The following is a 16517-nucleotide window of genomic DNA, read 5'->3' as shown; positions in this document are numbered from 1 at the left end:
TATTTTCCACTCTGTTTTAATAGTCAGGCCAGAGCCACATGCTCTTACGGAGGGAGTTTGTCAAACTCAAACTCAAACCAGCTGGGACATCTCCCGAAGCCACAGGGCCCAGCTCTCCAGCCCTGCACCCAGAGGTCCCTGCCACCTACCCTGGGTGCCAGGGGGAGCAGCACAAACAGGTTAAACTTCAACATTAGCTGGGTGAACAGGAGCCAGCAGTGTGCCCAGGTGGCCAAGAAGGCCAAAAGCATCCTGGTGTGCATCAAGATCAGTGTGGCCAGCAGGACTAGGGAAGTGATCGTCCTCCTGCACTCGGCACTGGTGAGGCTGCACCTGGAATCCCGTGTTCAGTTTTGGGCCCCTCACTATGAGAAAAACACTGAGGTGCTGGTGACAGTGCAGAGAAGGGCAACAAAGCTGGTGAGGGGTCTGGAGCACAAGTGTGATGAGGAGCGGCTGAGGGAACTGGGGCTGTTTAGCCTGGAGAAAAGGAGGCTCAGGGGAGACCTTATCGCTGTCTGAAAGGAGGTTGCAGCATGGAGGGTGTTGATCTCTTCTCCCAAATAACAAGTGATAGGACAAGAGGAAATGGCCTTGAGTTGTGCCAGGGGAGGTTTAGATTGGATATTAGGAAACATTTATTAATGGAAAGGGTTATCAGGCATTGGAACAGGCTGTCCAGGGAAGCAGTGGAGTCGCCATCCCTGGAGGGGTTTAAAAGAGTCATAGATGAGGTTCTTAGGGACATGGTTTAGAGCCACAGTTACATTAATGGTTGGACTCAATGATCCTGAGGGTCTCTTTCAACCAACATGATTCTACAATTCTATGATTAACTAATTTTTACTTAACTATTATCTGCACCCCTCTCTGACAGCAGCTGTATGTCAAGTATTAAAGGTTTCTGAGACAGCACCTTTGTTCATACCTTTCTTCCTGGCCTGCCAATCTCCCCCTGCCAGAGAAAGGAATATGTTAGTCTCATAGGCACCATATGAACCAGAGCAGTTCATTAGTCAATGCATTTATATTAAAACAAATAAATGAATAAATATTGGGAATATCTTTGTGTTAAAGAATTTGCTTCCAGAGGTAAAATGAGAACAATCACTTTAATAAAGCTCCTTGGTCTTTCCTGTGTTCTCAGCCCTAAATCTACAGTCATCTTGTACAGCAAAGCATATAATTATGTGCCCAGCTTTAGAAATAAGGCTTTAAAACATCACCATGGAGCAAATGCTTTGCAGATCTGAAGCCATAACTTAACATGTAGGCCAGTTTTAATGTCTGAGCTGATACATACAATTAATGCTGCCTGGGGAAGCTCTGCCTCTCATGGCCTCCCAGAGGGACAGGGTGTTCAAAGGCTTTTGGATCAGTAAGATTGCTGACGTGCACCTGAGCTGAATTGTTAATGCATACTCTAGACAGATGTGGCTATCTTGAAAAAACATAAAAGATATTTCAAGACTGAAAACGAACACTGAAAGATGGAGATTTATATTATAGCTTGAATCCAATAGACAGCTTTACATGCAAATTAAAGCAGATTCCCACATCCATGAGGCCCACCATTCACTAAACAGACAACAAAAAAAGTGAATATCACCCCACACTCCTTTCTTTGTCCCTCAAGATCATACCAAACCCCATAACAACAGACACTTACTTTCTCCCCTTTTGGTCCCATTATACCAGGAATTCCTTGTGGGCCCTAGGGAGAAAAGCGGATGTTATTATTAAACTGCATTAGTAAGGAGGCACTGGTGGTTGTCTTCCCTCATACCTTGGCGCTGACAGTGTCTCCTGGAAAGAGTGTGAACCCATAATGTTGGAGTGTTGAATATGGTGTTTGAATGTGACCTCTAAATGTGACAGCCAGGCTGCAGAGTTGAACTGACGTACAAAGTGCAGAGGCATCTTCTGAATTAAGAAAACTAACAAGAAAATTGGTCTGGGGCAAAGTAAAGATGAGAAGTTGTTTGAGATCTGAAGAATTAGTGCCAATGAGGACATGGAGACACTGTGTCAGCTGGCAAAGGAGGTCAGCCGAAGTGGCAGCAAGGGAAGGGGCATAAAACCTGTGAGATGGGCTCTGCAGTGTGGTATGGACATGGAAGACTGCCACCACTTCTGAATCCTGAAGATATTTCTCTCTCTACAGTGAGGCTGATTCTCCTTTCAGGAGACTTCTTAATCCAGGGAGACCTTGAACCCCATCTCAGAAAAAAAATAAGAAACACATTTTTGTTTCTAGAATGTTTCAGTTCACAGGCCACCTTTTATTTTTGAATGACTAAGGCAAAAAAAAAAAAATCCCATAAGCCTGCATCAGAGGAGCATTAGATTCACCACACCAATCACCCACTCCAGGTTTGGATCCTGGTTGTCTTATACTGTCCAAAACATGATGCAAATTGCACAAGAATAGGACTAAAGTGTACCCTCAAATGTAAATTACTCCAACTATTTTCATCAGTTGAGTTATTTTATGTTTTCAATAGTGTAAATTGGAATGTACTCTAATAGAGTCAGAGCCAAATTTTATCTTATTTCCTTCATTTTACCTTAGGTTACCCATGGGAGGAATTGTACTCTGAGTTATGTCATTACAAATCTCATTTTCCTTCTTATTAAAAAGTATTAAATTCAGCTCTGAGTCAACAATATGAGCTTCTGCAACTCCTTTAAAAGCCATGCAAGCTACAGCAGAGAAGAATTCAGTAGTACTTCTTAGATTTTTTTCTTTTTTTTTTTCTTTGTAATGGTAGCATTTCTTTTCAGGTGAACACCGTCATAAAAGTGTTGCCCAGAGGACTGCTGGCTCTAACATTGTCCCGTTACAAGATATAGTCCTGTAATTTATAATTAAAAATTCCAAAGCCATGTTATATGCACCCTACTGTCTGTCATTGTGATAATATCTGCCAGCCTACTCTACTATTTAAAAATGTTCTTGGAGGGATTGTAGATCATTTGGTTGCAAGATTAATATTATTTATAGCAATGGATATTGTAGAACAATTGATTTAATATTTTACTGTTCTTCCAATTTAAGTCAGAGACAGTTTTAATAGGATTTAAAAAAAAATAGTCTAGCAAAGACTGAAATAACAACAAATGCAGACAAACACAACATGTACGGCAACTCTGGATTGTGGCCAGCCACACTGCAGGGCTGTTTCATAACCAGAGAAGACCTTCTCAGTACAGGACAGGACAAACACTTCCCATCGCTTTTCTCCACCCCCCATCATTCACTTGCTAAAGGAATCTGCCTCATCCTGCATCTCAGCAAAGACAAAATGGCAGAACAATAAAGTCAAGGTTCATAAGACAGGACTTTGGGGCTTCCACACTGCAGCTTCTAGACTATTTCCAAATACCTTTTGAAGTATTGGCTTCTAAATAACTAAAGCCAAGCTCTTTGCCACATAGCTGTACCTTTACTGTGATGTACTGTCCATACTTTTAAAATAATGCTTGGGTGCTTGTTAACTTCTCAGGCTGCCAAAGCCTCGGTCACAGCAAAGATCCTGTGCCATGTCTCCTCTTAGCTCTGTTGTAATAAAATCAGCACCCAGAGGCCTGGAGGAAGATCACTGTCCCAAAGCACCATGCATGGCACATACAGAAGGACCGTCTATGCCGCAGGAGAAACTGGAAGTACCTCTCCATGAAAAAATTTCATTTTTCTTTCAAGAGAACAAACTGGAATGGAAAGACAGAAGGGTGATCTTCTGCACATGACAGAGATGTTTGCAAAAACCTTGCCCCTAAAGTTGGACTGTTTCTTCAGAAGAGTTCTGACCTCCCTCAGAAGATTTCTGAATGTACAAATTGTAGAAAATGAAAGGACAGCTCAAAGGGACTGACTCACGACTACTCAGCAAGTCAGAGGCAGATGTTGCAGGTCAAGCTAGGAGATCCCACGTCTCCTGAATCCCATCCCATTGCCCTTCTGAAGCTCCTCCTTCTCTCTGATCTGTACTGTGTTTGCCTTCTCAGGGATGTAGTCCACTAACATTCAAGTTCTTTGTGTCTCTTGTGCATCCACTCTACAGGCTCTTTCCCTCACATAAAGAACAACACAATCTAAAGAAAATAAAAAACTAATAAAGAGCCTCTGAAGGAACTGGTGGTACCTATGGGATTTTTACTGGATGCTACCCACTGTAAAACTCCATGAAAATGGAAGGTGAACTTGAAACCTACTGGACTATGCAAGGCAGGGATGAGAACACAGGGTAAAAAGCCTACATGATTTATGCATAGTCATATCAAAATGAAATTAAGCCAGAGCTTGGTATGCTTATTAAGTGATAAAAAGCATTTGCAGAAGGTGTTTTACAGCTTTGTAAGGACCTTGGAGCAAGTGAGAGAACGATGTGATTTAATCACAAATGCATCACTCACCTGGGGGCCAGGAGGCCCTTTGGGGCAAAATGATTCAGGCTGTATTATCTGGAGCTCCCGACGCAGCTCTTCCATATCAAGGGCAAGCAGCTTCTACGTGACATAAAACATATGAGTGAACATGCAGCCATATGCAGCCTGTGGGAGAAACACATAAATAAACAGCCACCAAACGCTACCGCCTCCAGAGAGTTTATTTGCTCCCTTAGGGGGAAGCCGAGGGCTTGTCACAAGGTTATCTTCACGGATGCTTGAACATTAACACCTCAGCATAGTGTCCTGCCCCATGTTTCCTCGTCCTCTTCTCCCAGCAGCACGTCGCAGACAGGCTGTCACACACCCCCCCAGGCCAGCATGGGACCCTGGCCTATTCTTAGGCCTGACCCTGCTCTCTCTATCCCACTTTGCAAGTAGTGGCTCCTCTCCAAAAATAGTTTCTTTGCTCTAATAATAGAGACTCTGTTTGGTGGGGCTATAGGCAGTGTGAACTTCGCTCCAGAAGATACTAAGCCATAGGCATTCATCTACCACAGACCAGAGCTGATGCCTTTAAAGATCAATGAATGTCTAATCTTTTGACTTCAAAATTAGGCTTGCATGAGTGAACTGCCTTATTTATGTTCTGTGACAAGAGCAATCTCCCCTGGAAATGCAGATGAATACTGTGCCAGAAACACCGGGTTAACACAACTGATCTTCAGCTTCCATGTGAAAAGCCATTTTCCAGAAAAGCTCCAACTAGAGACTCCAAAGCACAAACTGCTTGTAGTGAATTAATATGGCTCACATCCTCCTGGTAACTACTTAGTTTTATTTCATGTTTTTATGGGGTGATCATGTGGAGGGTGACTTTTTGCCCAGATTACTCTTTGGGCTGCTTGGGGAATCCGAAGGACCCAGGTCCCAACCTCATCCTCACTGAAGGAGTACACCACACTCCTAAGGAGGTCTTGTCTCTGGGTATACTTTCTGTGGAAATCAAAGTACAGGGAGGGGATTGGATGAAGAATAGGGAGGCAACTAGATTTTGGGTTGGGGTAATAGCACAGTCCTGATCACTTGGAAGAAAATGGAGGATTTTACACTGTATTTTTTTCTTGGGTTAGTTCTTGTAAGACACCTTACTAATCATTATTTACATAACACTAGCAATAATTGCAGTATTTGTAGATGGCAAATGAATAGTAGAAAGAAAGAGAAATCACTGAGTAGGTAGAAAAGTTCTTAAGGTTGGGATGGAAAACATATTGGAGTTTACAAACCCTGGGAATAAGTGTAATTGGACAAACTGTTATATCATATACTCATTGTATCCTGTATGTTGCATATGTTAACATATGCATCCGGATACATACCATACAGAGCAGGTATGCGCATAAATGGGTGATTGAAAACTCCATACCAGCAACTCAAACAAGTCTTTCCACAAAATGAAATGGTGGGAATCGATTCCATAGGATGATTTCGGGACCCTCATCCCACCTACTGGGTAAGGTAAGTGTGTTGCAAAACAGGCCACATACATAATGTACACCTGCAAATCGATGTGCAGGATGGAAAATTGCCTTTCTGTCCTTACTTGGTTTATTGCATTGACATTTAATTTTGTTGAGGATTGCCTTAATCTAAAAAAGTTCCCAAAACAGAGTAAGGAAAATATTTTAAGCTAATTGAATTAACTGCCTGAACAAACACAGTCTTGTTTCATTCCTTGATCTATTTGAGATTTACTTCAAGCCCCTGTCTAGGATGTTGAACGATTGTCCTAAGAGAGCCATGTCAACATTTTTGCTGAGTGACATCTTGAAGCAGCGCTTGAGAGAATGCCTCAGTGTTTTTTATACATAAAAAGTCATGTAAAAAGGAAAGAAAGGCTCCTGGGCCACACTTACAGTGCTCCAGCTGTGCCTGAAGGACGGTGGTGGAAACATGGGTGGTGGAGGAGGACCAAGGAGGCAACACGCCCTGCGGTTGAGCTGTTTCTTCTGTTCCAAACAAGGGAGATCTGTTTAATACAAACAGTCATCCATTGTCTTGAACACCACAAACATTTCTTACAGAGTAAGAGGCATTTTTGTTCCACAATATTTTCCTACATCCTATGTGCATTGATTCTAACGTTGTAATCCAAGCAGGGATTTAAGAAACCAGGTGATCCTTCTTCTGCTGAAGGCTACACAGAGTTTTAAGCTCTTGATATGGCTGTGACACAGGCTGAGTTCAAAAATTTCAGATATAAAACATTAGAAAATAGATTGAAATATTTCTCTCCACCATCAAGCACTCTCTGCTGTTGCCCACCAACCTTCCCTGTGGACCAAATTGCTACAGGCATTTCTGTGATAACAGAGTGGGAACTTGCTCCACAGCACATCTGCTTATAATTCCCCTGGTTGCCTTATTTCTGGTTAGTACATCATCACTAGGAATAAGGAGTCTGCAACCCAGATTTAGCTGATAGCTTTGCTGCAGGACCTCAGTTGTGTCTGCGAACTTATTTACCTTTTTCTAAGTGGAAAACTACATCAACAAAATAAGCGTCTGTGACTGAAGATTCACAGATAAAGGATGTGAAGATGATGCATTTATACTGTCATTTTTCCTGAATCTATTTACCCTTTGGGTAATACCTCTCTAATCAGGGTGGGGGCCTTCTGCAAAGGTTTGGCCAAGGACAGCAAATATTTATTTGTGTTTGTTAGTTGATTCCTCTGGCCAGTGACAGCTGGAATGGGTGTCTGTGAATTGAAGGGTGGCAGGGAGCCAAATACAGTAGGAAGAAAAGCTCATGGTGAAGGATCCGGTATTAATATAAAATCTTCAAATTAAGTTTCCAGGCAGACAAACCTGACAAAATTGCTAGATTTGTGTGCAAATTAATCACAGGCTGGGTATGAGTCACATCTCAAGGTAAGGCAGATTTTCAAAGGGATACAGATAATTCTGGTTTTCCAAATGTCTCAGAAAAATGTATTAAATCAGTTCCACCATCCCACGTTAATGGGGACATCATTGCCTTCAGTCCTAATACACAAAAACCAGCTTCCCAGAGGAAAGCGATTCAGCAGCATTTGGGGGTTGTTTATGTTGTCCAACTTTTTTCTCTATCAAGATGCTATTTGCAATGATACCTTTGAGAGACGAGCCAATTAAAATCTGAAAGGATCCATAATGAAGACTCCATCTCAGCTTTTCCTCACAAGTTTGAAACTCAACCAAAACCTTCAATTTAAGAGAAAGGCAGAAGACTTATAATAAAAACTAGAGGTGTATTGTTCCATTTCAATACATGTTGAAAATGCCAGTGCTCTTTAAAAAGTAGCAAAGGTTTGAGTTCACCAGTTTGCACAAGCCATAAAATTCAAAGATTTGTAGAGTTAAGTTCTATATCGGCTTATCCTGGATTTAGTCACTCCAATGTAGCTGTAACTAAGGTCTTCAATTTTAACCACACACATTTCTTTGGTTAGTTTCATTTCAGGATTGTATTTGAACATATTGCAGTGGGACTAAATTGCATTGTTTAAAGCAACGGACAGCTTTTAATTTAACAGATTATAAAATGTGATTTTTTTTTTTTCAGCCACATTTATCACTGTTTCTTAGTATTACCTTATTCCATGATTTAGCTAATTTTCAACAGGATTATTATCATTCAGCAGAATAAGAATATCAAAGCTGGCCCAATGCAGCTTAGTTGCTAAGAGATTGCTACCACGCACTGCAGTTGTACTGCTACTTCCAAATGAAAAAAAATATCTGTTAAAGTGTTCTTTAAATATTTTGTGAAGATAAGCTTAAATGTAGGTGTACATCTATAGTTTTAACAGGATACTTATCATGTCCTCATGAGTAAAGTCAAGTCCTGAGTTACAAAATATTGGGATTTTTCTTTTTTGGCAGTGAAGTCTGAAATTCTGTGGAACAGGTCTGATTGTGAAAAACACTACAGCTAACCAAGTTGATAGCAAAATAGCCATTGATTTCAGTCTTTATAGTCTTATTCTAATACTATGGTACCACAGGTTAGGTTGAAATTCAATTTAGGTTTGCTGGTATAAACAGTGACAGTATAAACTGATGTCAATGCGAAAACAAGGAAAAAAGTATCTAATTATTATTACTATTATATAGAATAGATATCAATTGTATAATGATGTAGGTAGGTAATACTCCAGGAGTTCCATCATTAATCATGGCTGTGTTCTGGAAGATGTACTTGTAAAGCAAATATTTAAGAAAAAGCTGATCCTGGACCCAAGGACCCCTCACACTCAGGTACGGCAGGTAGATACAATGGAAGAGGGAACAAAAAAATAAGTGACACACAGAGTGACTACAGGTAGAATTGCTATAATTTGGTCTTCCAATAAAATCCATCTCATCAACATGGATTTTGGAACTTTGGATCCAAGATGCACAACTATTACAGTATTGGCTTGTTTTGTATATCACAAAAAGGTTACCTTGACAGGATTACAGGCTCTCCGCAAATGCAATGGATATTTTGGGGCTTCGGGTTACCTTTGTTTGCTAAACACAGCTTCGGAATACTCCAGTCCCCATCAGTGGAAAAAATCTCAGCCCAAGATTAGGACTGTCATAGTTTTCTGTGAAATGTGAAGACCCTGACTACACAGAGCGTGCATTTACATATCTCGTATAGAAACTGCTCTTTCAACAGCTTCAAAACTGAAGAATGTATTCAACAAGAGAAGGAAGACAAAACCAAAAATCTGCTTATAGGACTTATCTAAGTGGCAACTATTTTCAGCAAACATTAAAATTTTAACAGTCGGCTTTAAAATAGAAAGTCTTTATCATTTTCAAACTTGAATTACTTTTATGGTCCAGTCTATATAGTAATCTAATTCAAGACAGTGACTGTATAAATCTATGGGTACACTGCCAGTGATTGCTTTGGAAAACAACATCTTTTAGATAAGTTGCTGCTTAACTGCTTGCGTCTGACTGTAGCTAGAAGTTGGCAACCCTGATCCAAGATGGTCCAATACAGGGGCAGCGAGAGGTCCTCACCCAGTCTGAGTCCCTCACGGTGAAGCACATGGGTCTCTTAGCCCTCCTAGAGCTGCTCCTAGAGGTGACCTTCAACCCTACAAACTCCTCCTCAGCAGCAATGGAAGTGCTATTCTGAGTTCAGCTTAGATTTACAGGATTTTATTAAAAAAAAAAATAAATTCATAAGTAAACCATAAAAGTGACTTTTATCCTAAAGGTACAAATCTGTAGGCCAGCTGTTAGGAGGAAAAGACAAGAAGGGAAAAAGATACTTTATGTGTGTTTCCCTTCCTATTTGTGACCACATTCATCCAGCAAGTCCTGACGGGAAGCTGAGCTGCCATCCAAAGGCTTGTCACCCTGACAGCAGCACTGGTGGCCTACCCAGCTCGCAATGGACAGGACTCTGTTAGACAGACACCTCTGATGGTTGACACCCCGTCACAGGTGCTTCTCCCACTTGGATGGCACTCAGAATTAATAATAAACGAGCTGGGCAGGCTAGTTAGTTAATGAATATGGGCTTGTCCAGCTGAAACTGATACTTGGATCTGCTTTGTTGTTGTTCATTCAGGCTCCTCTTGCTGTCCTTGCAAGAAGAGCAGCGTGCCACAGGCAGTCGCCACCCAGTACTTTCTGGACATCTATTGCAAGGTGACTAAGGTGCTTTTTTCTTTTAAGTTAGGAAAGTTTAAGAGTTTGTCAAAGGTGCCATTTGAGAGTCATACAAGTTAAAATCCTTTATTTACAGAGCAGATACAGGTATCACTATCTCCTCTATAGCCCCAAAGACATGTGTCAGCACTGATGATAAACAGGTTTTTTTTTCCTGTTTTACAAAGATTTGTGACTCAAAAATGTGCTACAAGCAGACTTGGGAATATAGCCCAGGTCTGAAGCTGGGTTGGACAGTCAGGTTGGCGAATGGCCAGCATCTCTTAGTACCCCTTTGAACTTAGACCTTATAGTTGGTGGCCTAAATATATATTTTCCTATAAACCAGCTAATATAAATATGCCAAATAAATATATCAAGCCCTACAGCTTAGGTAATGGTGCCTGTGCAGAGGAGGTGGTGACCCATGAAGCTCCTGTGGGAGTTATGATAAGACACAGGACTGCAGCTCTTCCCCCTTTCTGGTTTCCTCCTGGTTGAAATGGGTCTTCGGAGTCTTTAAGGAACGGAGGAAAGCTGATCAGAAATTAACTCCCCATCCTACTGACAGAAAATTAAAAACTCCAGCTGAAAACTTGCAATTTTATTTTCAGCCAACAAAACAAACAAACAAACCAAAAAATAATTTGAAAATACACTGTATCTAATCCTCAAAGTAGCTACAGGCTGTGGCAGCAGCAATGTGTGCTTGACCAGCTGGCACATACTCAAAGCTATCATAATAAATAAATAAATAAATAACGGTATTTAAAATCAGTCAACATTCAGAAAGCTTGACAATAGCACGAACCCTGGCACTCTGCCTGGGTGGCGAATCTCAGTGTTCACCGGGCCAGAGAAGCAATGACGCCCTGTCCTCCGTCCCCATCTAATATTCAGCCCACGTTCCCCAGCATCCCCTGGTGCCTCCCACCTGCTCACAGACAGTGAGGCCCCAGGTGAGCCCTTGGCAGCCCAGCTGGTGAGTGGTAGGTGACAGCATCTTTGCAGATCAGCCTTAGAAAACGCTGCAGAAATGGCAAGATGCAGGAAAGCAAAGGGGCATGCAAGATTTCTGTACGAAGGAAAGGTCTTTTGCTCCCTCTGTGCAAATACTTCAGACATTTAATCTGTGTGTGGGTGCATGTATGAGGGCAACACATTTGCCAAAAAATCATATACTGTTCTCTCTGATTGATTGCAGAAGGAAAATTCTGAGATCAGTACAGAAAGAGAAAGGAACATTTACTTGGGTTGGCTTTGCACTCCGGTTTCACAAGAACACGAACAAAACATCTGAAGTGTGGAATACTTCAGTGGGTTATACTATGGGTTTATAAAATAAACCCAAGGCTTATAAATCCCAGTAGCCCAAACAGGGCTATTTTGTGCAATTTTCCTTCTATTTGCAGAGGTCCAGAGCTCTAGATACTTCTAAATGATGTTTACAACTCTATGTGCCCCCCTTCATTGGATGAGAGACTGAGGCACAGAGAAGTTAAGCAAATTCCCCAAAGCCATGGGAGATTCAATTACAACACCAGAAACAGAGTTCTAGTCTGGTAAATCACAGTATCTTAGCTCAGACATTTTATGAACTGGATTACAAAACCCAACTGCTCATCCCACCAGTACAACACTAGAAATACTCTAACTATTAAAGCCTAAGAACCTACTACAACTTATAGAAGAGCCTGAAACCCTGAAGATTAATGCAAGATGGCTGCTGTGTCAACTCCGAAAGACTTCTGCATATGATTCACTGCCACACAGTCCTCTCACCCTTTATCTGTGAGATCAGTAGCAACAAAGCAGAAAGACACCAGTGCCGTCCTTCTACAACTGCAAGATCATAATCTGCTAGTGTCGGCATGGATCAAAAGTGTACTTGACTTTGATGTTGCTCCACCGTATGCTCACACAGTCCCAGACAATCCCTATGAGACTGTGAGTGTTGCCGTATGCTCAGAAAGACTCCGGAGAAATGCCTTCAAATTCCGCTTTGAAACTTTGCTACCATGGACTAAACTAAGTCTTCATGACTCCCTTGATTGCAACAGATTCACAGCCCAGCTGACTTTATTCTCCTACCTTTCACAAAAAATAACTCTGTATTGATTTGGTATGGTAAAAAGCTGTTACCTTTGTAGTTTCAAGAAGCTAAAAAAAAAAAATCCCTTGACACTTTTCCCTGGGTAGAAGAAAACTGAAATTGGAGCACTGCCTTCCTTAGACAAAGCATCTCCCTTTATTTGTGTGCATTCCTTGGGCACATGCATTTATACATACACACACACTTTCTTGTTCCTAGGCAAAACGGTTAACAGCTTCTTTTCTTCTTCGCCCACTGTCTCAGCCCTTTTCTGCATTCTTCCTATATTGATTTTCTTATCCCAAATGCACTTTCACCATTACATTCATGTGACTACAGGAAGCGCACCCCCACCCCCAATTTCCTTCCCATTGAAGTGGTGGTTCCTTGGAGAGGAGAAAGGAAGAAAGAGAACATATAGGTTGGGCTCTGTTAATTCTTGTGGGGTTTTGGTTGGTTGGTTTTGGTTTGGTTTTCGTTTGGTTTTTTCTCTCTCTCTCTGATTTTTGGTCTTCCTCAAAGAATGCCCACTATAACTGATGGGCTTTCCCAGTTATCTTCTACCTAACAATATGAAATAGGTTTTCTGGCTCAGTCCTATGCTGCATTACAGCTGAATGTGCCCCCTGATTTTGCAATCACAGTATCCTAGCACCAAGAGTTAAAGACTGCAGGGATACACGGCCTATCCTGACAAAAATCTTCCTTCTCTATAAACACAAATTATATTTTTCAGTAGTTTTAACCAGAACTAGCCATTTCTCTTGCTTCAATAATGCTACTGGTGCTCCTGATCCAATACAGCTCATCCATGAGAAGCCTCTGTGTCCCATATGAACAAGCTTTAAAAAACAATAAGGCTAAAATGCAAAATCACAGCCTGTTTCCTCCCTGTGCAGGGATTTTATAATACTGAGAAACCGACAAATAAACTGTCTGTAATAGGAGCAGAGGCCTACAGACACTGCCTACAAGTACATAGGGCATAAGTTTGTTTTACAGCACTTTGGATTGTTTGTCAGTGGAATTCCCTTACTTTCACTAGAAATACCTGAATTTTAGGCAGCTTGCATTGCTGTGTTGGAATTTAAGCCTCCATCTCCCACTCTGGTCACAATAAAAATCCAGTGTTCACCAGCATGTCCAATACCTATGGACAACAGATAGTGCTATGCACAGTCACAGCAACCATGCAGCATGGACGAGCTTTCTCGAACCACTTGGGATCTCCATACCTGTTGCAGCATTGCTTTCAGCTGAGGTTCCCTTCGGGACTGGTTACTGCCTGTCAGAAAGATTCACAGGTTATAGAAAAACCTTCAGATTGGTTGCTACTTCCTTCTCTGGAAAGTCAAGGAACCACTGCTTCGGCTCCTGTACTGGCTTGTGTCCCTGACGGCAGGAGCACCTGTTCACCACAAAACAACTCCCTGAAAAATACTGGCTTTGCTTGGGTTGTATTTCCAAAGGAGCTTCTACAGCCTGAAGTTGGACACCTGCCTTACAAGTAACACAAATGTTGTCCCAGAAAAAAACCTGAACTGGCCACCAGTGTAGTCCCAGCTTCCTGCACTTCAGGAGTCCAGGTATCAAGCCTGGCTTCTGTATTTCAGGATGCCTCTGCCCCCATCAGCTTACCACATGAAGCCAAATGAGTTGACCTTTATATTAAAAAGGGGGGAACATGAGGGGACCACGTGGTCCTTTGACATCCATTTTCTGGAGTGAATGGATGTTCATTATATTCACCTTAAGCAGCATTTAATTGAACACTTTCCCTTCATTTGCATTATAGTCACTGAACCTTTTCTGATGAGCTGAGTGTCTTGTCATCCAGTAATGTCACAAGCAGGTCATAAGCCCATTTTCCCTCCTGTATGCAAGACCCAGAGCTGTACTAAAGGAGCCTTGTTACAATTCCTTCTACCTCACTAGGGCTCTGTCCTCTTCTGACTTTTATTTACTGCTGCAAAGCAAATGCCACGACCTCTTGAACTGCCTCTGGTGTCCTTTCCTTGTACCTCATCTGCAGGATCAAGTGGGCTTCTACTCATTGATCTACTGCTAATTTCACAGGACCTCCTGGGGGTCCTTTGCTGCTGGAGCTTGCACTGGTCTTCCCCTTGACCTTCCCAATGCAAAGCTGGGTGCAAGCACAAGGTTGCGGACAGACTGTGCATCAGCATGGCTGCTCTGCTCAGCACAGGTGTTGCACCATATGCCACCAGAGAAGGGTTTATGAATCCTTAGGTAATTTCATCCTTGAGTATTATCTGCATTGTCCTGAGCAGGAAACCCCATTTGGGATTCTCACAGGTCATATCTACCATGGGAGAAACTATAGATAAAGTAAAACCAGGTGCTTCTTTGATCTAACTGTTTATTTTAAAGACCCATTTACTTAAAGAAATAGTAATCACACCATATCACAATGTCATTTTTCTTCCAGTCCAAGAGTTTTGGTTCAGAAGAAGCATCAAGATATTGATCTTCTCCAGTTGTTGCTAGTAATTTGAATACGTTCCTATCTCTCTGCAAAACTTCAGAAACCAGGCCTGGATAAGTAGAATGGGGGAGAGGGAGGACTGAGGGGGAGAGGAAGACACTCTTTCTACTACCTGAATTTGGAAGGTGGCTTCCAAAACAAACCTTCAGGCTGATTGTAAGAAGGTGCAGAGTGGTTCATGTAACCTTACTAAAAATGAGTATAAAAACTCATGCCTAGTTTTCATCACATGAGTTCAACCTCCTCAAGTACACAGTGCAGGAATCTCAGTAGAGCAGAGCTCCAAAAAATAGTTACAAAGGACACCTGAAACACAATGGCATCAGGGTGGGATATGACAGGTTACCCTGAAAAGAAACCTGCTGCCTCCAGGAGGACCAAGCCACCCACCCTGAGGTTCTTCACTGCCACGTGGAACCACAGCCACATGCTTGAGCTCCTGTAATATTATTCCTGAAGCATTTCCTCCAGAAATGATGCTTCAGCACCAGGAAATTTAACACTTTGGAGCTGACACGTCATTCAAAATACTTCCAGAAACAAGGATGTGCATTGCTCGAGGTTGATGGGTCTATAAGGAGGAGTTAGCAGCAAAACAAACAAAGACCCAGATTATTCTTCTTTCCCCAATTAGTCTACAAACACTTTCCCCCTGTACCAGGTGTTTATTTCGGCATTCAAGTTACTGCTTTGTGACCTGTAAACCTCTTTATTTGTGACCTGTTGCAACGTAAAGATGTGTGAGGACAGAAGAAAAAGTACTTTTAGCCCAGAAGTTTTCAGACATACCTGGAAAACATCCAAATGCATTTTCGCAACTGTAGGAAAGACAAGTTGTCACTTAAGAACATCCTCACTGTTAAATGTGATTAGTTTTAGAATTTGCAAGTATAGTGCTGAAATCCATTCTTTAAATGTGAAATTACATCCTGGTGCCAGATACAAAGAAGTGACTCAGCTGACAGCCACAGAACATTTGAGAAACCATTAAAATAGCCTAGAATTTAAATTGAATTAATTCACCGTCTATACCCACTGTGTTATTTCTATGAGAAAATAAGAGAACTTCTTGCTTTTTCCTTAGGAAATGTCTCTTAAAATGCAGATGCAATCAAAGCACTAAAGAAATTTTTTGTTGTGTCATTTTTCATCCCAATTAGCAAGTAATAATGGCACAAAGGTATGTAACAGGTCCCCAAAGTATGTCTCTTAATCCAGCCCTGCGGTTGTGGGATTACAACTGAATCATCTGCCAGATGTTATTTTTTCCACGTATCATCAAGCAAACATTTACAATCTATTTGTGACAGAAGCCTTCCTAAGAGCTTGCTGGGTACAAAGATGATTTTCAGCGGCTTGGCCAGAGGAACATGGAGTAGGGCCTTACCACAGAGTGGTCCGTGGAGTGGCAATTTGCCCAGATTGCCCCATTGGGAACCAGATTTCTGGATCAGGTTCACACCTTCTCCGAGCCTAAACTCAGAAGCTGTTGGCCTGTGGGGATGGAGGATGAAGGGGCTGTGGTCAGCTGTAATCTCTGCCCAGAGAGTCCTGGGGGTCTCTTGCAAGGAAGCACCCGGGCCTGCGCTATGGAAAAATATTCTACTGTGAATAACAGAGTCCGTCATTTTCCTTCATATTTGCCTCTTCCACCACATTTTCAGCAGAGATGATAAGTCTTTCCTATTCTAAAGGGAAACGTTATTAATTGAACTGTTATTTTTCAGGAGGACAGTTTAAATGGGTTCTCTAGACACACAAGCATGTGCCACAGGAGAAAGGCCAGGCCATGCAGGTGATGGAAACTCGACATTCTTTTTCTGTCTGGGT

The 16517-nt window shown here is 41.8% G+C and overlaps 1 protein-coding gene across 1 annotated transcript in view; it reads right to left on the bottom strand.

Moving 5' to 3' along the window:
• Positions 1-16315, bottom strand: part of COLQ (collagen like tail subunit of asymmetric acetylcholinesterase) — a gene marked incomplete at its 5' end in the record, with an annotated part of 42473 nt that extends 26158 nt beyond the window's left edge. Inside the window, 6 exons of the mRNA XM_082044600.1 lie at positions 929-955; positions 1670-1714; positions 4417-4509; positions 6309-6421; positions 13365-13466; positions 16075-16315. Coding sequence (XP_081900726.1) covers positions 929-955; positions 1670-1714; positions 4417-4509; positions 6309-6421; positions 13365-13466; positions 16075-16315 — 621 coding nt within the window. The remainder of the gene's footprint in view (positions 1-928; positions 956-1669; positions 1715-4416; positions 4510-6308; positions 6422-13364; positions 13467-16074) is intronic.
• Positions 16316-16517: the final 202 nt, after the last annotated feature.

The sequence above is a fragment of the Streptopelia decaocto genome (genome assembly GCF_964273445.1).
Source record: "Streptopelia decaocto genome assembly, chromosome: 2".
Lineage (NCBI taxonomy): Eukaryota > Metazoa > Chordata > Aves > Columbiformes > Columbidae > Streptopelia > Streptopelia decaocto.
This window is presented reverse-complemented; position numbering and strand designations above follow the sequence as displayed.